The following is a 22080-nucleotide window of genomic DNA, read 5'->3' on the forward strand; positions in this document are numbered from 1 at the left end:
CATATTCCCCTATGTTTTAGTCAACTGTTTATTTTAACTAATGTCAAAATGTAAATAACATTTTAGTTTGCATTTGTATTGTTGTTTTCAATGAAAATGACAATTTGTTTTGAATATAACAATATTATCATGCGGCCTGACTGACCCCATCATGACTGACTGAATAACCCCGTCAAGAACATAGCTAGAACTTGAACAGCCAACATCAGTGGCATCTGACCTCACGAATGGACCGACACACTATATATCGTGCTTAAATGTACTCTATTGAAAATAATGCCTTATGAAGGTGGTGCCACATGACTCCTGGATTTTAACACATCTATTTAATGATTGATTACTAGTGAATCCTGCTGAATATGTTGCTTTGTCTCTGCTTATTCATTTTCATTGCTCAGTACTTTTTTTCCCCCTCTCTCCTGTGTATTATTCCCAGTTCTTTGCTTTAACCATGTGTCTGTCATCTTATTCTTTGGCTTCATCTTTCCAATCTGACAGTTAAACGTAATGTCACGGCCTTATTAATCACAAATCTTTGCACATTTAAAGCTTGATTGATTGGCATGGTAAAGATGCACAGGGGATGTGGACACAAGTCTGATAATAATGATCGGGTCTTCATTATGCCAATGCATCCATCCGTCCATCCATTTTCTGAGCCGCTTCTCCTCACTAGGGTCGCGGGCGTGCTGGAGCCTATCCCAGCCATCATCGGGCAGGAGGCGGGGTACACCCTGAACTGGTTGCCAGCCAATTGCAGGGCACATACAAACAAACAACCATTCGCACTCACATTCACACCTACGGGCAATTTAGAGTCGTCAATTAACTTAACATGTATGTTTTTGGGCTGTGGGAGTGCCCGGAGAAAACCCACGCAGGCACGGGGAGAAAATGCAAACTCCACACAGGCGGGGCCGGGGATTGAACCCCGGTCCTCAGAACTGTGAGGTAGACGCGCTAACCAGTCGTCCACCGTGCCAATGGAATTTAACAAAATTTAAACTTGCCTGACAGATGAGCAATGACTCACGGGCCAGTTTCTTGGTACCACACAGCTCCTCCGGGTTTGCCACTGCGTGCATAGAGACTCATTATGACCTGTGTTTGAATGGACCAACCATTAGAGGCCTGCATGAGGAGGAATAAAGTCAACTTTCTCCCTCTACCAGCCACTGTCCACTTCTCCTCCTTAATTGTATTTCATTAGACTAGCCTTGTGAATACCTCACACATTAGACTCTCTGCTTAACATCTCAATTAAAGTAGGCAATCTGTCTGTCTTTTTAAAAGGCAATCTGTCTGTCTTTATAAAATGAAACTACTCATATTTAGGTATATGATCCATATTCTTTCTTCTTTGCACGCTTTTACTACAACGTTGTAATTGGCTGCAAGCCTCTCCAGTGGTTTCCTTCATGATCAACATTTTCACGGACAATACAAGATGTAGGACACAAATAAGACTCGGAGGCAGAACTCCCGGCCCCCCCACAAACAAGAAAAAAACCCCACATTTTATACATTGTGTCTATGGACGTTTATTTTAATCAACTGGAATTTAATTGGCGGCACGGTAGACGACTGGTTAGAGCGTGAGCCTCACAGTTCTGAGGATCCGGGTTCAATCCCCGGCCCCGCCTGTGTGGAGTTTGCATTTTCTCCCCCTGCCTGTGTGGGTTTTCTCCGGGCATTCCGGTTTCCTCCCACATCCCAAAAGCATGCATTAATTGGAGACTCTAAATTGCCCGTAGGTGTGAATGTGAGTGCGGATGGTTGTTTGTTTGTATGTGCCCTGCGATTGGCTGGCAACCAGTTCAGGGTGTACCCCGCCTCCTGCCCGATGACAGCTGGGATAGGCTCCAGCACGACCGCGACCCTAGTGAGCAGAAGCGGCTCAGAAAATGGATGGATGGATGGATGGAATTGAATTGTTCACTGCCATCGACGAATATACTGTATAAGTCAAGTCACATGTAGTGTCTTGCCCAGTTTGTCTGTGAATATTAAGTTTGCAAACAACTAATGGTGAACAGATCCCTGTAGATGGCATCATTGCATCGCTTTGGATTTAAGATCAAAACTTTTTTAAGTAGAACAAAAGACAAGGGTGTGAATTTTGGGAACTCGAACACAGTATGCATATGTATGGTATAATACATTTTATCGCAGCTCCCAGTGGTCACAGAGGATCCCACAAAATCCAGAGGCAGATTGGCAGGCATGTCAAGGATCACCACAGCATATCAATTCGGTAGTTGTCAGTTTCCATCTTAATGGGCCCATTTCTGTATGTCCAAACGCCCCCAGGTTGAAGCTCTAACGGCCCCTCACCTGCTGTCAGATCGATGCTAGAGGATCTCTGGAGACTGCAGCCACTGCTCACACAGACAATACACTTGCACAGTAGTTCATCAAGTCTGCATGTATTGATTGCATGGTTGCAAGGAGAGGCTACAATAAGACCCTCACCACCATAAAACGCCTTATTTTTTCACTCTTCCAGCATCACAGCTTTTATATGGCAAAGCAATTTTCAGCACTTAGCCTACCGTTCTTCTCACCTAGAGCCATCTTTTTCCACAAAGGGGATGGACTTAGCCTGGGCTTGCTGAGGACTGATGTAAAAGAAATAGCTCGATTGCACGCAGAATGAAAATACTCTGTTCTAGGGAAGTGTGTGACCACAAGGGAGAGTCCAAATTGGACACCTCTCCAGAGTTGTGCGAAGCAGTGTTTTGTCTCTTTCCGCACATACAAAAGGGGGGGACAAGGAGGTTATGGGGTGCGACCAGGTGGAAATTTTGGCCGTCATGGCGTCCTGTGAGTAAACGGACTGGAGTGGGGCTGGTGGGTTGGTTGAACTCACAAGGGCTGTCACCAATAGTCATCACCACTTGAGTAATAATTTTCTTCTTTGTGTGCATAGGGACCTAATGCAGCCCTATGGGGGGCACAAGCCAGTGCAAACTGTAGGCCGGTCCGGATAAATGCAGAGGGTTGCGTCAGGAAGGGCATCCGTCTTAAAACTTTGCCAAACAAATATGAGACAAACAAATATGAGCGTTCATCCAAAGAATTCCATACCGGATCGGTCTTGTCCCGGGTTAACAACGTCCGCCACCGGCGCCGTCAACCTGCAAGGCGCCGTTGGAAATTCAGCTACTGTGGGTCGAAGTCAAAGAAGAGGTGGAAAGCGGGTTCTTCGGCTGAAAGAGAAGAGGAAAGCACAGAACCTAGAACTGAATGTGGGGACTTTGAATGTTGGGACTATTGACAGGAAAATCTCGGGAGTTGGTTGACATGATGATTAGGAGAAAGGTTGATATATTGTGTGTCCAGGAGACCAGGTGGAAAGGCAGTAAGGCTAGAAGATTAGGGGCAGGGTTTAAATAATTTTACCATGGTGTACATCGGAAGAGAAATGGAGTCAGGGTTATTTTACAAGAAGAGTTGGCTAAGAATGTCTTGGAGGTGAAAAGAGTATCAGATCGAGTGATGAGGCTGAAATTTGAAATTGAGGGTGTTATGTATAATGTGATTAGTGGCTATGCCCCACTGGTAGGATGTGACCTAGAGGTGAAAGAGAAATTCTGGAAGGAGCTAGACGAAGTAGTTCTGAGCATCCCAGACAGAGAGAGAGTCGTGATTGGTGCAGATTGTAATGGATATGTTGGTGAAGGAAATAGGGGTGATGAAGAAGTGATGGGTAAGTATGGCATCCAGGAAAGGGACTTGGAGGGACAGATAGTGGTAGACTTTGCAAAAGGGATGCAAATGGCTGTAGTGAACACTTTTTTTCCAGAAGAGGCAGGAACATAGGGTGACCTACAAGAGCGGAGGTAGAAGCACCCAGGTGGATTACATCTTGTCCAGACGATGTAATCTGAAGGAGGTTACTGACTGTAAGGGAGTGGTAGGGGTGAGTGTGGCTAGACAGCATAGGATGGTGGTGTGTAAGATGACTGGTGGTGGGGAGGAAGATTATGAAGACAAAGGCAGAGGAGAGAACCATGTGGTGGAAGCTGAAACAGGACGAGTGTTGTGCAGCTTTTCAGGAAGAGGTGAGACAGGCTTTCGGTGGACAGGAGGAGCTTCAGAAGACTGGACCACTGCAGCCAAGGTGATCAGAGTGGCAGAGAAGTATTTTAAAATAATACAGGACATGTACGAGGGCAGCAGAACAGTGGTGAGGTGTGCTGTAGGTGTGACAGACGAATTTAAGGTGGAGGTGGGACTGCAGCAGGGATCAGCCCTGAGCCCCTTCCTGTTTGCAGTTCTGATGGATAGGCTGACAGATGAGGTTAGACTGGAATCCCCGTGGACCATGTTGTTTGAAAGCAGTGAGCAGGTGGAGGAACAGTTAGAAATATTGAGGATTGCACTGGAAAGCAGAGGAATGAAGATTAGCCGAAGTAAGACAGAATATATGTGCATGAATGAGAGGGTTGATGGGGGAAGAGTGAGGCTACAGGGAGAAAAGATAGCAAGGGTGGAGGACTTTAAATACTTGGGGTCCACCATCCAGAGCAATGGTGAGTGTGGTCAGGAAGTGAAGAAACGGGTCCAAGGAGGTTGGAACGGGTGGAGGAAGGTGTCAGGTGTGTTATGTGACAGAAGAGTCTCTGCAAGGATGAAGGACAAAGTTTTTAAAACAGTGGTGAGGCCAGCCATGATGTACGGATTAGAGACAGTGACAATGAAGACACAACAGGAAGCAGAGCTGGAGGTGGCTCATCAGAGGGACAGCCAAGGTTCGATGTTTTGGAGACAAAGTTAGCGAGAGCAGACGTCAATGGTTTAGACACGTCCAGGGGAGAAATAGTGAGTATATTGGTAGAAGGATGATGAGGATGGAGCTGCCTGCCAGGCAAGAGAGCTAGAGGAAGACCAAAGAGAAGGTTGATGGATTTCGTGAGGGAAGATATGAGGGCAGTTGATGTTCGAGAGGAGGATGCAGGAGATAGGCTTACATGGAAAAGGATGACACGCTGTGGCGACCCCTATAGGGACAAGCTGAAAGGAAAAGGAAAATTTGTGATGTACAACCACATATAAATGACTAGCAGACTTGCAATGCTTTTCACAGAGATGTGCCTTGTGCAAACCTACAAATATATCACTAGTATAGACAAACAAATAAGGATTTAATAGTACTGACAATATCACATTCACCACTATATGTCAGTCAGATTTACTGCAGTCAACTTCTGGTTTCCCCCCAAGGTTTGATGTCTGATGTTGTTTTTATCATGACTCTTTGGAAAAGGGTTGTCCATTTGTGAGCGCGATCCTCGTATGTCTCCTAGCGCTAATCTGTTGACCGTGAGCCAAAACAAGTTCATCAAGCGCAACACAGCACAGATGCTGAGACCAGAAAACAAACTCACACATTTGCAAGAAGAGTTCTATGAAAATGCTTCTTGGTGTCTCTTTTTCAAGGTGGTAGGTGCCCCACTCATGCTGTAGAACCTGCATAATGATGCAGTAAATCTAGATCTAAGCTTGTTATGCTAGCACCTGTTTTGGTTCTCCTTTTGGTAATTATATTGGAAGTGGGGATGCTGTATACTCATACAAGCAGCTGCAGAGCAGCTTTGTCAAATACACTACAAAGCCCCTCAAGACCTCCCCCCATATACTTGTGTGTGTGCATCAAAAACCGACATCAATGTGTAAAGGATATCTCCACATGGGCTCAGGAACACTTCAGAAAACCAATGTCAGTAAATACAATTCAGCGCTACATCTGTAAGTGCAACTTGTAACTCTACCATGCAAAAAGCAAAAGCCATTTATCAACAACACCAAGAAACGCCGCCGGCTTCTCTGGGCCCGAGCTCATCTAAGATGGACTGATGCAAAGTTGAACAATGTTCTGTGGTCCGACGAGTCCACATTTCAAATTGTTTTTGGAAATTGTGGACGTCGTGTCCTCCGGGTCAAAGAGGAAAAGAACCATCCGGACTGTTATGGACACAAAGTTCAAAAGCCAGCATCTGTGATGGTATGGGGCTGTGTTAGTGCCAATGGCATGGGTAACCTACACATCTATGAAGGCACCATTAATGCTGAAAGGTACATACAGGTTTTGGAGAAACATATGCTGCCATCCAAGCAACGTCTTTTTCATGGACGGCCCTGCTTATTTCAGCAAAGCAAGACAATGCCAAACCATATTCTGCACGTGTTACAACAGCGTTGCTTCATAGTAAAAGATTGTGGGTAGTAGACTGGCCTGCCTGCAGTTCAGACCTATCTCCCATTGAACATTTTTGGAGCATTATGAAGCGTAAAATACGACAACGGAGACCCCGGGCTGTTGAACAGCTGAAGCTGTACATAAAGCAAGAATGGGAAAGAATTCCACCTAAAAAGCTTCAACAATTGGTGTACTCAGTTCCCAAACGTTTATTGAATGTTTAAAGAAAAGGTGATGTAAAACAGTGGTAAACATGGCCCTGTCCCAGCTTTTTTGGAACATGTTGCAGCCATAAAATTCTAGGTTAATGATTATTTGCTTAAAAACAAAGTTTATCAGTTTGAACATTGAATATCTTGTCTTTGTAGTGTATTCAATTAAATATAGGTTGCACGTGATTTGCAAATCATTGTATTCTGTTTTTGTTTATGTTTAACACAACGTCCCAACTTCAGTGGAATTGGGGTTGTATATATACTCGGAGTTGTAAAGACCAAGAATCCTGGTTTGTCTGCATCACTTCACACGCAGTGTGCATTAACCTGAGAACACCGGCAACAAGTATTCGATTCTTAGGGTTACACTTGCGCAGTGAGTCATAATACTTTCATTGATTTAGTGGGAAATGAGGTTCAACGGGTCAACTGCACAACAGAGGCACAAGAGTCAAGCTCGCTTTTGACAGGGCTGAAGCAAAACGATTTGCCTTCCTATCCATTAAATTATCTCACACATATGCTCTCCTGCCCATTCCCTTGCTTATCACCACATGACGTCGACGCTAGCTTTTTGATGGCCGCTATCTGTCAGGCTCATATTGTTGTTTTTTACAATGTGCCAATAGATAGGATTCACAAAGCCTTAATTATCAGGAAAAACATTCTTTCAGGTTGGTTTAGTTGGTTCATTTAGCATTCATTCAACCACAATAAGTACAAAGGGGAACGACATCCATCCATCCATTTGCCATACTGCTTATCCTCACTGGAGCCATCAAAAATAAAGATAGAAAATAATGTAGTGCAATGTACTCCAAATAATTAGAATCAGGAACAAATTACACATTTCCTGTAGTGTAATGTCCCCATCCTCTTTACTGAGGCCAATGCAATTTTGACACACGACCCATAAAGTGCACAACAAGGGATGGGAATCGAAAGCTGGTTCTTTTTTCATTTATTCGATTCCTAGAAATCAATCGTTTGCTTGCCTGACACTTGCGTGTAGGGATTTCTCTGTGTATTTTAGCTCTGAACTTTTCCAACATGGCGCTATCGTAAGATAAAATTCTGTTGTCTTTTTTATTTTATTTTATTTTATTTATTTTTTTTATGTGTGGGGTGTTGTACACTAATGTAGCATCTCTGGACAACAAAGATTACTGTAACCGCAACAATGCTACTACTGTTCAAATACTGTACATTAGTGGTGTGACGATTCATTCATTGATATATCGATTTATATTCCTACGATCCAACTGGATTGGTCTTGGCTTGGCAGGTTAGCTTTCCGGATGTAAATATATTGATTTAAATAATTTTAAAAGGAAATCAATCAATTGTATCGATACTAGGAAATAACGCACTGGATTTAGGCATGACAGGCTTTTTGTATGGAGATGTGTATTTCCAAGAAAAACGCCGAATTCCTTAATTCGTAATTACTTTTACTTTGCTTGTCTTTTCAGTTAGCACACGGCAGTTAGCACTGCCAAGGCTACTTTCTTCGTCTCTTTTCTTTTCTGCACCCCACATCTAGTTGCTCCTTTCGTACTGCCCCAAGTGGTTGGACGAAACACCACAGTATGTGTGTGTATTGGTTATTTTAAGCACTTCTTCACTTAAGACGTCAGTCTGTCGTATGGATGAGCAGATGAGGAGGAGGGTCGTGAAAATCTTTCAGGCTTACGTTTGTGCAACAAAGAGCAGTTTTGTTTGTTTATTTAATTCTCTATGTATTATTAAAACTATCCCTAAAAGATTTTCCTCTTGAATACCTCACAGTGCTTTGTTTCTACCCATTAGCATTTAACTGTTTTGAACAGGGATTCTCAAACTTTGGGTCCAGCTAGGGACTTCTTAAAGTGGAGACATTTTTCCCAGGACCCCCTCATAATTGTAACACCAATTAAATTCAAATATCTCTTTTCTAGGAATAAACTGGCCCAACAAGTAAAATCATATCTTAAAACACATACAGTACGGTACACAATAAGACGGATAAAAGTAAAGTACATCAGGAAAACCTGAATATACAGTCTGCTCCAAAAACATATTGAAACGGCAAGGTACATTTCTTTGTTTTTGTTGGATGCTGAAGACATTTGGGTTTCAGATCAAAAGATATGAGACAAAAGTTTAGATTCCAGCTTTTATTTCATGGTATTTACATGTAGAGGTGTTAAACAACTCAGGACAGAGCACCTTTTGTTTGAAGACACCCACTTTTCAAGTGAGCAAAAGTATTGGAACATGTGAGTGATGGGTGTTTCTAGTTGCTCAGGTGTTGCCTTTTGGATTGATTGCTTAAACGCCAATACTTTTGGTGGGGACTAGAGAGAGACAGAGAGAGAGAATGGGAATCAATAAGAGAATTTGATAAGGAATTGCATCGATAAGCAGTTTAATTTCAGAATCAATATTACCTATGGCATACTTTACTATACTGCAAATGAGAGTGCTCCATATTCAGCAATCAATAAAATTTGCTCCAATTTTGATGTGAGGTCTGGCAAATAGCGTTTATGGCTTCAGAACAAGACAAGTTTTTCACTCGCGGGGGGAAAAAAGGTCGCCTATTAGAATTCTACGCTTGCAATCAATTTTCCCATGAAGTATGTCTGCTCATTGGTGTGCAATCCCCTAAGAATTAAACATCCATCCATCCATCCATTTTCTGAGCCGCTTGTCCTCACTAGGGTCGCGGGCGTGCTGGAGCCTATCCCAGCTGTCATCGGGCAGGAGGCGGGGTACACCCCGAACTGGTTGCCAGCCAATCACAGGGCACATAGACACAAACAACCATTCACACTCACAGTCATGCCTACGGGCAATTTAGAGTCTCCAATTCATGCATGTTTTTGGGATGTGGGAGGAAACTGGAGTGCCCGGAGAAAACCCACGCAGGCATGGGGAGAACATGCAAACTCCACACAGGCAGGGACGGGGATTGAACCCCGCACCTCAGAACTGTGAGGCTGACGCTCTAACCAGTCGACCACCGTGCCGCCCAAGAATTAAACAATTTACAGAATTAAGAGTCTGTATTCAGTGTTGGCCCAGCTTGAAAAAAGTGGTAAAAGCCAGTCCAAACCTCTCTAAAAGGTGAAATGAATAAATTAAAAAAAACAAAAAAACGTAAATGTCAGTGAAGAAAGGACTGTGTTGCTGTGTGTCTGCAGGGAGATTGAGTCTCTTGTGCCTCGTAGTCCTGCAGGGGAACACTTCACAATCCCAGCAGCTCCCACACTGAGACGCGGGTTAAGTGGATGCACGTTGACTTAATGACAGGCTGTTGGAAAGTAGATTGCCGGCGATGACCAGAAAATAGCACTGGGAAGAACTGAACATCTCACTTGTCGTATAATTAAAACATTCGCGCTAAAGGCGAGTTTTGATTACGGCAGGACAGTTAATATATCTCCTTGCTCCCTGGTGAGTGGAAGTATAGATTACTAGTCAGTGAAACATGTATTGGCGACAATGCAGCCTCGCTCTGTTCTTCTTTTATTACGCTGCTGCAGACAATAAAGTGTAATTTCGAAGATAAGAGTTCTAAGCTATCATTCAGGCCTCACTGGACAGAAATTGAGACTTAAAAAGCAACTGGCCTTGGCAATAACGCAATTTACCCGTTACCACTTATTGTAGGACAGTTGATATTCCACTTGGTAGCTTCCCACATATTCCAAACTTAGTTATATAATGAATGGATACCCTGTCAATAAATCTACGATCACTGCACAACACTGATTGCCTTGTTGCCACTTTCCTAATGGTGTTTTTTTTTTTCTTTGTACAATCACAAGATTCAATCACCCTGGGCTTTGAAATCTCCGCCTTGACTGAGATGTGCTCAGTTGCTGAAGCTCTGAATTGCGTGTATAGTGGAGGGGAAAAGTTATGCGCAATCATATCCAAATTGTCAGCCTACAATATTTTTCTCCAAATAATATGGAAAGGATCTACATGCTGTGAAGAAAACAGGGTTGTTGCTATTTAAAACTCAACTGTATACTGATACAACATTCTAATAATGGCTCCATGCTGTTTTGTGTTTATTACTTAGTATAAAGGCTATAACGTTTCACTGCATATAAAATGAGTAAGGTGCAATGAAGTAACTTATTAAAGCCCTCAACTTTGTCAGGGAGACAGAATTTAAAATTATTATGCTAAATATCTTGAAATATAATTTCTTAAGCAGAAATGCAATCAAATAGGCAGTTTAGGATGGGTTAAGGTTAGGATTAGGGTGGGTTACAGTTAGTGGGAAACATATTAACGCCGTCACACTTAAGGCACGTACTTCTCTTCCCCTCTGGAAGCAGTCGGGCGTGTTCTACAGGTATACAACAACCAATCATAGTGCAGTGGCGCGTGTCCTGGAGCCAGTGATATTGTAGCAGGGCATGCCAGGAAACACACCAAGGAGGAGCTAAATTTAGCCTGGGTTGTTAGTGTAAATATGGAGAGAGAGTATGGTTTTGTTCTGCTGAGTGGCTGTTATACAGCTCAAGCTAAAGATGGAAACAGACAAAATTAACAAGTATACAACATAAAGGCACGGGAAGTTGCTTCTCTCATGCCTAAATTGTTATTGCTCACACCTTTACTTCTGTTTGCATATTTTAAAATGACTGTTGTAACCAAGGACTGATACCCAACCACTGTGAAGTCCAGTGATGCTGCGGGAAATAATCCAAGTTGACATAATTGGTCCAAATTTTTTTGTTTACTACAAATTATGTATCTTGTTTCATCTATCTATGCCAGTGGCGTATAGTGAGAGGCAGAACATTTAAACATGCTTGCAATAGATGGAAAATGCTCAAACTAACCTGTGAATCCACAGGTTGTCATTCATAGAACATATTCATAGCTTTATATTTAACTAAACAGGCCCAGATTTCACACCAAGTACATTTGTGAGTAACTTGAGACGAGATCATCATTATTTCTACATACAGTGGAACCTCGATTAAACGGACCCCGGTATAACGGATAAAAAATAGTTTCCATTTGACACTTAAAATGCCATTGACAAAGTCTGTTTAGTCCAGAATTGGCCGCTGTTCTTTACTGGTACTGTGGCGCAATGCAGGCACAGACTGGGACTGACGTATTTCGGGTTGCAGATAAACAATAATACTAGATCCTACTGTGCCTGCGTGGTGGCAATGTTTAATTTGGGGCATTGATGTGGCGGCCATGTGACAATGACTATATCTATTGTCTATTTTATATACCGCAGAGAGAGAGCGGCATGCATGCGGCGTTAACTCTGAGGAATACAAAGAAGTCTTTGGAGTCTGGAACATGCTATTTTGGTAAAGTACAGTAAGGTTTTTTTGTCAAGCCGTTCGCCTTTGGCAAAGGACTTGGAACTGTACGTCAACAAGGACACCGGCGTATTAAGTTTGGATAAAAAACTTTCAAACATTTTCAAGCTTTTCTTATATTTATTTACAATAACCTAGTACCGTACTGGGCGTTTTAGGCCACGGAAAAAAACCTCCAAAACAACAATTTTGTACTCCACAGTAATATGGGTGCATTTGGCCTAAAAAAATAAAATAAATAAGTGCTTCAATTTAACGAACAATCGGCTAATCGGATGAGCTCCCACTACCATTAGTTCGTTCTATCGAGATTCTTCAAAGTACTTTTTGTAAAATATTTGTTTGGTGGTGTGATGTGAGATTTTTCTTATGTAAAATAGGTGCCTTTGTTGCAATAAAGGTTGGGAAACACTGCACTACTCTATATTTGACACAAAAACTAGTCTGTTTGAGTGTGTCTACCATATAGCCAACTGTTTTTGTCTGGATTTTATTTTTGGCTCATTATGGAAGCAGGTTCGAGGAGATGGGACCTCATTTGCATAGTGAGCCGCAGGGCTCTGCGTGCGTGCGTGCTTGCTTGCGTGCGTGCGTGCGTGCGTGCGTGAGTGAGGGAATGAATGAATGAATGAATGAATATGTAGCCAGGTGATACATTCCATCTCCTACAGTCTTATTTCACAGGAGATTAGATTAAAACCAATCAGTCAGTCCAAATCACACTGACCTCAGTAGAAAGTGTGTCGTGGGACTGGGACTTAAAGCATCCAGCCTGCCTCACTCACTGCCTACCCTGAATAGACCGGCTGGTGTTTTTCTGCCGCTCAGCCATGGCAACGCTGTGCCTCGGAACATTTTGCCTAAAAACAGAGAACATTCACACAGCGAGGGGCAGGCCAGTGTGAACATAGTGTTATTTTGCACAGTCCAAAGGGCATAATCAATGTGATGCACTTGGGCCCGATTGCTGGCACAACCCATGAGGATGAGTTGGGATTGCTTTGGAAACTGCCCTTATGAGAGCATAGAGATTTAAAAAATAAAATATAAAATAAAAAAGAGAAATACTACACGTTTTGATATGTTTTCATTGCCTTTTGGCAATGGTTTTGTTACTGCTTTGTGGGCTAAACTACTATTTATCTCAAAGGTTACAAAATAATAAAACCATCATAATACATATAAAAGCAAAGCGTAGGGCTCCTACTATTAATACAATTACAGTTGTTGTAATAATTATAATGGCGCAATGGTGAGTTAGATAGTGAATCATTTGTTTTTATTTGCTCCTACAGTATGTCAGTCGTCAAATATGTTAAAGTGACTCGCCCGATGCAGGGCACCCTTGATCTATGGAAAGGCAGGCACACCCCCTTTTTTATTGTTGAACCTCCAAACATGCGTTAAGTCAGAAGCACAGTATTATGATTAAATTAATTTGATTGGCTTTATTTCATACAGAATAACACACTGACTGACGACATATGCTATATTTTCTAAATTGATTTCAATGACATTCCCAAGTCTCAGGAAATCTCCATGCTCAATTAATTACAGCCAGCCTCAGACTTTAGTGAATCACGCCTCCTTGGTGGTAGCGCACACATTTCCCCGTTAGGCATGATGGGTGTATTAGAAGTCTGGATGTGAAAATGCGTGTATCAAAAAGGTGCACAAGCCAGAGACCTCCGCATGAACAGGATAATATGGCAATCATATGAAAGTTTGATGCCCTAGTGTCTAATCTTCCACTTTGCCTTTTTCTGTGTGTGTCTTGCATGTTGACAGGAGAGGAAGCTGTCAGACCTCCTAAACATTGAGATTTGTGACTCACTTGTCACCAATTATATGGTGCCACTGTCCCGCCAGACTGATTTCTTTGTTCCCGAGATGAGGGCTGAGGCCAAAGCTGATGTGAAAGAAGAAGACTCTGATGAAGACAGAGGAACTGACATTACAGGTAATATTTTACACATAGGAGACAAGTAAAGTGTCAAATCTCCGTCATTCCGCATACCGAGAGAAGTTTTCATTTATTTCACTGAGAGCTCATACGTCTGATTGCTGGTGGCCCAGGTTTGATTCTGCTCTGGTGGCGACGACAGCTTACATTAGGTTGCAAAGAGACATAAAACAAGTTTGACACAATGATCAGTGAGGACATGAAGATAAATGAGACTTTGTAATTATTCTGTCATGCCAAGTACATGTGATAGAGCACAATGTGATATTAGCCGCTTTCACCCATCCACGCCCGGGTGGACTGTCAACAAGTACAAATGACTAAATAAAGGACATAATGGGCTGAGCTGCTCTCTGACCTTCTAAATTCTGTAAATAACTCTGGTTTCTGCTTATAGCAGGTTTACATTCTACATAGGTTTGGTCACTATCAATCTTTTGAACAAATTAGGAATTGTGAACATTCTAGATTGGTGTTTCCCAAACTTTATTGAGCCAAGGCACATTTTTACATGAGAAAAATCAAACGCCATACCATCGAAATTGTCACCAAAAGTATATATACTAAAATAATGTTGATCTTGTCAATTTACTCTAAGAATGTACGTATTGTGAAATCTGAGCGTGTTTAGTTGAACACCAAGCTTTTATTCTGTTCCATAACAATTTAGCTGTGACTTTCTGCTATCTAGTGTTCATAACTTTTATGGACAGAATTTCTAGGCGCAGCCGAGGCGTAGAGGGGGTCCGGTTTGGTGGCCTCAGTATTGCATCTCTGCTTTTTGCAGATGATGTGGTTCTGTTGGCTTCATGAAGCCGTGACCTCCAACTCTCACTGGAGGAGTTCGCACCGGAGTGTGAAGCGGCTGTGATGAGAATCATCACCTCCAAATCTGAGACCATGGTCCTCAGTCGGAAAAGGGTGGCGTGCCCTCTCCAGGTCGGGGATGAGATCCTGCCCCAAGTGGAGGAGTTCAAGTATCTTGGGGTCTTGTTCACGAGTGAGGGAAGAATGGAACGGGAGATCGACAGGCGGATCGGTGCAGCGTCTGCAGTGATGCGGACTTTGTATCGATCCGTTGTGGCAAAGAAGGAGCTAAGCCGAAAGGCGAAGCTCTCGATTTACCGGTCGATCTACGTTCCTACGCTCACCTATGGTCACGAGCTGTGGGTCGTGACCCAAAGAACAGGATCCCGGATACAAGCGGCCGAAATGAGGTTCCTCCGCAGGGTGTCCGGGCTCTCCCTTAGAGATAGGGTGAGAAGCTCGGTTATCCGGGAGGATCTCAGAGTAGAGCCGTTACTCCTTCACATCGAGAGGAGCCAGATGAGGTGGCAGGGGCATCTGATTCGGATGCCTCCCGGACACCTCCCCGGTGTGGTGTTCCGGGCACGTCCCACCGGGAGGAGACCCCGGGGACGACCCAGGACACGCTGGAGAAACTACGTCTCTCGGCTGGCCTGGGAACGGCTCGGGATACCACCCGGAAGAGCTGGATGAATTGGCTAGGGAAAGGGAAGTCTAAATGGACCTTTCAGTGACATTCTTGTATTGTTTTGTCTTTTTAAATTGGGGGATGAGCAATTACATCCTTTTTCAGTTGAAACTGGTCAGCTTGTGAAAACAAGATCATAAAGTCACCAAGTGGTCCCTTGACTTAAGAGTGCCCCAGCTTACGAGTTTGTCGAGTTACAAACCGTCACTTGGTCGTTTTTTTTGTTTTTTTTGTGCTTTGAATTGTGAGCCAAAATGTTTGTTATAAGTGAGCTTCATGTACGTCACCGCTCAAGTGAAGTAGAAAAAAGAGCCACAGTGACCAATGCACTTTCACCTGTTTAATGCAAGACATAAACAGCAAAACACACAAATGCAAAATGAAAACACTCGCAAGGAGCTACAGTAGGCCAAAAGTCACGCCCAGACGCTCCCACACAGACTAACTGGCCAAATTCCTGATGCCACTCACTCGGCCACACCCCTTAAAGGCACACATACAGCACTGCAGCTTTTGTTACTTTCTGCTCCTCCCAACATATAGTAATTACACTTGATAAAACCACCAAGTTACGAGCTGGATCAACGAGCAACTATTACCTGTACACATTGTGTTACATGGATTAGATTTTTAGGACCCTGTGTCAGAGAGAGAGTGTATCTTTTGACTGGTACACCATTAAGCTTTCTTATCAAGTGCCAGCTCAATCAGTGCAGCTAAGCTTTTGTCTGACAACACAGCTGCGGAAATCCCACTCGTGCGCCTGGGAAATAACCTGCGCCTCCTCGTGCTTCATCGTACTTGACCATCAGCACGCCAGCAAAATTACTTCGAGAAACTTGTTCATTTTTGGAGGACACAAACGAGGCCTCCTTGTCAAGCAGGCTCGAGGGTTTCATTTGTATATTCTGTTAATATTTTGGATGAATAAGGACTGGAACAGAATCATTAGTAACTGAACAAGCTTTGCAGTTATGTGCATTCACAAAGTGAATCACGGAAAGCATTGTTCGGGTTAACTGAACAAAAAAAAAAACCCTCCGAGGTTACAATTACACTCTTAACATTAGGCACCCCTGCATGAGGTCCGATATCAATCGCAAAGTGCTCTGCCCTTTCACTTGTAAACAACATCCATCTCTTTAACTTCTTGTCTCATCTGTGCACCTTCTGTGAACTCTCGACTGGTCTTTTTACATGATCTCTTTAAAAATCCTCTCTTCAGGACCTTCAATCAAAGCTATAATAATCCCGATGGGCCCAATTTAGCAACTGAATTAGGCAAACCTCATGGAAAAGTGAGGGGTCCAGCTGGCTTCAATCGGGTTTGCGTTTTTATGACAGCGCTTGAGGGTCATCCAGCGTGCCGAAGCACCTCCTCGGAGGAGAAGTCCAGCCAATTATCTTTAAATAGAGCCATTATTTCCAATAAATGCCTTTGCATTGTTAGAGGCATTCCCCTGTGGAAAGATCATCTACATTTATCATAAACCCCATTCACACTTCAGTGAAGAGCATCCACTTCCACCACCTCCTGTTTGGACTTGCTGGCTAATCAACAGAATAGTTCTCAGCCCCCAGATAAATAACGCAATTGGACTTCCCATATAGAACACCCCATGTGATAATTACGTTGTGATTTCACACAGTCCCGGCTTGACTTGTTTTTTGTACTGTATACTGTGTTTGTGGCATTCATTTGTATTACAACAACAGTATATTAGCGATGAGTATTTGATGAGTTTTGACTGTACATATTTTCTATGTAGAATTTGTGCAGAAACATGAAAGTACCACAATATAAGTAAAAATAAACAACTTCTGGCCAGTAAATGAGTAAAACTACCCCGCACCCAAATGCCAGATGTGTATTGTTGTGGTTGTAGTTCAATATCCAAGGGGTTCCCAAAAATTTTACATAATTTCGTAGTCCATTAACATTTAATTCTCACTTAATTGTAATTTTTTTATGTGTATAAAAAAATAACTACATTTAATGCGTTTAATGTTGGTTTAATGTTTTACGTGTTCATTTTTTTCCCTGGGTGATATAACTTTTCTTTTTTTAAAGAACACCTTTTTTTAAAGAACGCCTTGTAATAGTATTGCCATTATATTTATCTCTAGTCATCTTTGTCATATCCTGTAATTTCACCTAGCCAAGCAAAAATATTAATAATATAGTTGAAAAAAGCACTATATTCATTTTTATGCTAGTTTTCAGTTACTTAAAAGAGGGTTAAGAAAATCTTCATACTGTGTGATGTTTCTAATATTGTGTTGCAAACAAAAATAAAATAACCTAAATATTACAAAACCTCAGTTATGGTATAGAAAAATTCTACACATTGTAAACCACAATATTAATTAAATTAGTAAATTATCTTTGGCAATGTCTGTCAAATTTTATTGATTATTTTAATTTTATTGTGCAGATGAATACAATAGTATGTGCATAATATTCATGGCCACCATACTCACCAGACATGTCACCCATTGAGCATGTTTGGGATGCTCTGGATCGGGATATACAACAGCATGTTTCCTGTTCTGCCAATAAAAAAAGTGTTTCATTAATATTTTTGTTCAGCGTATGTATACAGTACAGTGTATATACCAGAGGTAGGAGTAAGTCACATACTGTATGTGGAAGTCACAAGTAAGTCTCAAGTCATAACCTTCAAGTTTAGAGCAAGTCCCAAGTTATGGTGGAAACAAATCAAGCAGGTCAAGAGGAGTTCCCACCGCATTTCAAGCCTGCCAGCCATTTTCAGAGCTGCAACCCCATATTGCCAGACGTTTTCCAATTTTTCAAAACCCGTAGAATATTGTGTTTTATGACTATATAAACACTGAATCTACCAAATGAAAGAATAGAAAAAAAGAGAAGAAATGACTTGAAGGAAAAAAAAGTTTCATTCTACTTTTTCCTGTTCTTTAGTAATCAGCATTAGAATAATAAGCATCGTTACTGTTCGGAAGCAAAAGAGAGAAACTTGCAAGCTTGAGAACGCCATCCCACCTGTGAAATACGGGGGTGGCAGTATGGGGTTGTTTGCTACTGGAGGGTTTGTGCACTTCACAAAATAGATGGCGTCATGAAGAAAGAACATTATGTGCAAATATGGCTGGCGTAGCTCAAGACATCAGCCACGAAGTTAAAGCTTGGCCACAAAATGGACAATGATTTGAAGCATGCTGCAAGAACGGGTTTCAAAGTGGCTTAAGTCGAACAAAGTCAGTGTTTTAGAGTGGCCATCACAAAGCCCTAATATCAGTCCTCACGTGTCTTGTAGTTGAAAATCGAGTCGAGTCTCACATTTACATTACATGTTTTCGCCAAGCAAGTATCCAGTACTAAAATTGTCAGCTCAAGTCTGACTCAAGCCCTCCACCTCTGATATTTACATACCAGAATAAAATGACGAGAGGAAGAGGAGCATCGGGTCGTTGTCAGTGGATGCAGGGTGAAGAAGGATGAGAGAGAAGAGCAGCACAGGGGAGTGTGTAGCTGTGTGCCCAGAGGAGAGCAGCTGGAAGTAGTGACATGGTCAGTTGATGGCCGTCATAATCCTCTGGAACATATTGCCACTTAAGCATTGGACTCACTATGACAACACCACATGCAGTAGTGTACAAGGAAGTGTGCTCGTGTCACTGACAGACATTTGCACAGTCACATGATCAGCCTGTAATGTTTTCCGACGCCACCTGCTCTTGATCAGTGACACGCTCAGCTGATGTGACTCTTCCGGGCGGCGCTCGAGCCGCAGTAGCAAAAGTGATGAGAAGCGCAGTGAAATGTTGCGTGGCATCTAAACTGAGCGAGAAAGACTAATGAGGGGAAGTTAGGCTTTTGTTGCTCAGCCAAAGAAAAGTAAGCAGCACACCATACCTCCCTCCTGCACAGCTTTCACTCAGCCTGTGACTTCTCGACAACTTTATTCCTTTTTAGTCTTCACAGTCATTTTATATTCAAATTAGGCTACGATTACTAAACTTAGCATTTAATACGCTAACGGGATATAGAAAGTTGACAAACCACTGTTAGTTAAAATACTGTAGCTTTTAATGTAAAAATTTGACCATGATAAATCATTAGTATAATGGGTTTGAATATTCCAAATTCCAAAAACCATGCATTATCAGTTTATTGAAAACTCCAAATTGTCCGTAGGTGTGAATGAGTTTGGATTATTATCCATCCATCCATTTTCTGTACCGCTTATCCTCACTAGGGTCGCGGGCGTGCTGGAGTCTATCCCCATCTATCTTCGGGCAAGAGGCGAGGTACACCCTGAACTGGCGCTGAACATTGCCAAAGAAACGTTAACATTTATATGTTGTAAAATCAGGGATTTGTCGCCATATTGGAAACTTTGTGGTGCGATGTTCAACACAGATATATAGACCAGCTGAGCTGTGCAGCTTGATGGCTCCCTTTGACATTGAAAATGTGAATTTATTAAGAATCTTGTTGAAATGTTTTGAGTGAAGGGACATTTTTTTGAAGAAGAATCATTTAGCCTCACATTATCTGTAAAGAAAAAATATGTATTTTATTGAAATTAAATTAGCAAATCTCGGGGGCGGCGGGGGTAAATCCTGAGAGTCAAACTTGGCGAACCTCTGGAAACGTCACGGCACTCTCTTTGGAATGATTCAAAAGGTTTTTGCTGTTCATGATTTGAGCCCTGGAACCACTCCTCCAGCTTGTGAAAGAGCAAAACTTTTTTTTAAAAATAATGCTTTATTGTCATTTGCTCTTTTTTCATAAATGAATGGGATTTTTTTTTTTTTAAATTGAAATCGGAAATGTACAAGTCTTAGCATTGTTCTCACACTGTAACCTTTGATATTTGTCATTGGCACTTTACGTTATTATAAAAGAGTAGATTTTTTGGGGCACTTTATTTTAATTATCGCATTGTAATTGATTTTATTGGGGTTTTATATTTCTGTAAATCTGATCAGTGAGTTAAATTTTTGTATATTTTTATGAGTTTCTGTTCGTTGTGAACCCAAAGCTGCATTTTATTTTATTTTATTTTATTTTATGTTGTAGTCTACAGATGGAAATTAGCTTATTTTATTGAAAGGCAACTTGCCCAGCTCCAATATAATCATTAGTTTATGTATAAATTGTAATCTCTTTAATAGATATAGAATGCACATGAGAAAGAAAAACAGCACCGTGTAACAGTGGGACACTGCCGACCCCACCTTTAATGCATAGTTGCCATTGTGTGTTACCTTATATTCCGTACTCAATTGGTCACCCGTGCGTTTTTCCCGTGTCGCCGCAGGTGCCGACTCTCACAGTGATGCCAGCTCAGGAAGCGGCGGCGTTCCCTGGGACAGCCGAGAGACGTCCCTGGCCGCATCCACGGCCGCCTCCTTGGCCTCGTCCCTCCCTCTCAGGGACGTGATGGACGCGCAAGGAGACGCCAAGCACAGAGAAGGCAGCGAGCGAGGCTCAGACGGCTCGTTGGCCAGCGGCTCGTCCTTTGAGGAGCTCGACATGTATCAAGAGAAGCAGGCGGGAAAGGCGGAGGAAGACGAGGGAGAAGAGGTCCCTGAGGGTGGCGATAGAAAATCTGGGGAAATATTGCAGGTGGAGGAGGCGGACAAGGAGGATTTGGGGGACGACGGCGAGGAGTGACTATGTTGAGATATAAGGGATGTTAGGCACGAAATGGTGGCACGCTAGAGAGCGTCTCAGTTGTTGTTGCTGCTGGTTATGTTACCATGTCGCTGGATCCAAAGCCATTTGATTACTTTTGTTAAACTAATCTCATTAAAACTATAAATACTCCTATTTAAACCATGTCCAGTCACATATGCCACATACCTGAAGGCCTCACTGGAAAAAACAAAGGTGCACTTGCAAGATCTAATGACATTGCTGTGTTACAACTTAATTATTTTGGTACTAAAGTACTAATGCTCACTTTTGATTGGCACTGTAGGGAAGCATTCGTGTAACGATGTTATTTACAGTTAATTTGTCAACATGTTTTTTTACAATTAGCCACAGAAAAGGAGTAGTTACAGTCAATCCACGGTTCACAAACTTAATTTGTTGTGAGCATGTATTTCTTTCCCCATTTAAATGAATAGAAATAAAATTAATTGATTTCAGATCCCAGAACCAGGTTACATGTGTTTTTACATAGTGTTATTGGGTTTAGTTCAAAAGAAACGTAGAAATAAATGAACCCTTTATTGCCTCTTGTTGTTAAAAATGGCCAAGCGAAAGATCAGAAACATGAACATCGCTTTCATGTTTTATTTTTTATTTTTTTCAACAATACTAAGATTAAGCTTTCTAATAGCATGATGGAAAAAAAATCAAAAGATACAGTACCTGTATTTGAAATACGTGACACGTGAAACGTTTGATAGCTTGTGACTGACTTGTAGCGATTTGTTTGTGAACTGGGGCCTTTGTGAACTGAGGTTTGACTGTAATGTATTGCAATTCTACACCACTGCTAACTGTCAGTTTTTATATGAATATTATTTTTTTATTTAATACAAACAGCAGTAGAAGTAATGTGAGACATGGCTATGTGCCACAATTTCATTTGTAACTGTAGAAAATAATTTTCTGACTAATTAAGTGAAATTGGATCATTTCCCCCATTGTGGTTAGGTCTGACTGCATTAGATTGTGTTGAGTGTGCCAGTAAAGAGCACATTCAGTCATCAATTTTTATATTTAGCATCATAAAAGTCCAGTCGATCAGCATCGTAGACTTCTGTGACACATTGGAAATTATGTACAGCACATGGTTGTGTGTGTGTGTGTATGCGTCCAGCGTATGGGTCTGTAATAATAAAACATTTAAAATGTAAAA

The 22080-nt window shown here is 42.0% G+C and overlaps 1 protein-coding gene across 1 annotated transcript in view; it reads left to right on the forward strand.

Moving 5' to 3' along the window:
* Positions 1-22080, forward strand: part of tex264a (testis expressed 264, ER-phagy receptor a) — a 76949-nt gene extending 54869 nt beyond the window's left edge. The window contains exons 3-4 of the mRNA XM_061688966.1: positions 13551-13722; positions 20527-22080. Of these exons, the coding sequence (XP_061544950.1) occupies positions 13551-13722; positions 20527-20882 (528 nt within the window). The 3' untranslated portion in view covers positions 20883-22080. The remainder of the gene's footprint in view (positions 1-13550; positions 13723-20526) is intronic.

Source organism: Phycodurus eques, chromosome 10 (assembly GCF_024500275.1).
Source record: "Phycodurus eques isolate BA_2022a chromosome 10, UOR_Pequ_1.1, whole genome shotgun sequence".
In the NCBI taxonomy this organism is placed as follows: domain Eukaryota; kingdom Metazoa; phylum Chordata; class Actinopteri; order Syngnathiformes; family Syngnathidae; genus Phycodurus; species Phycodurus eques.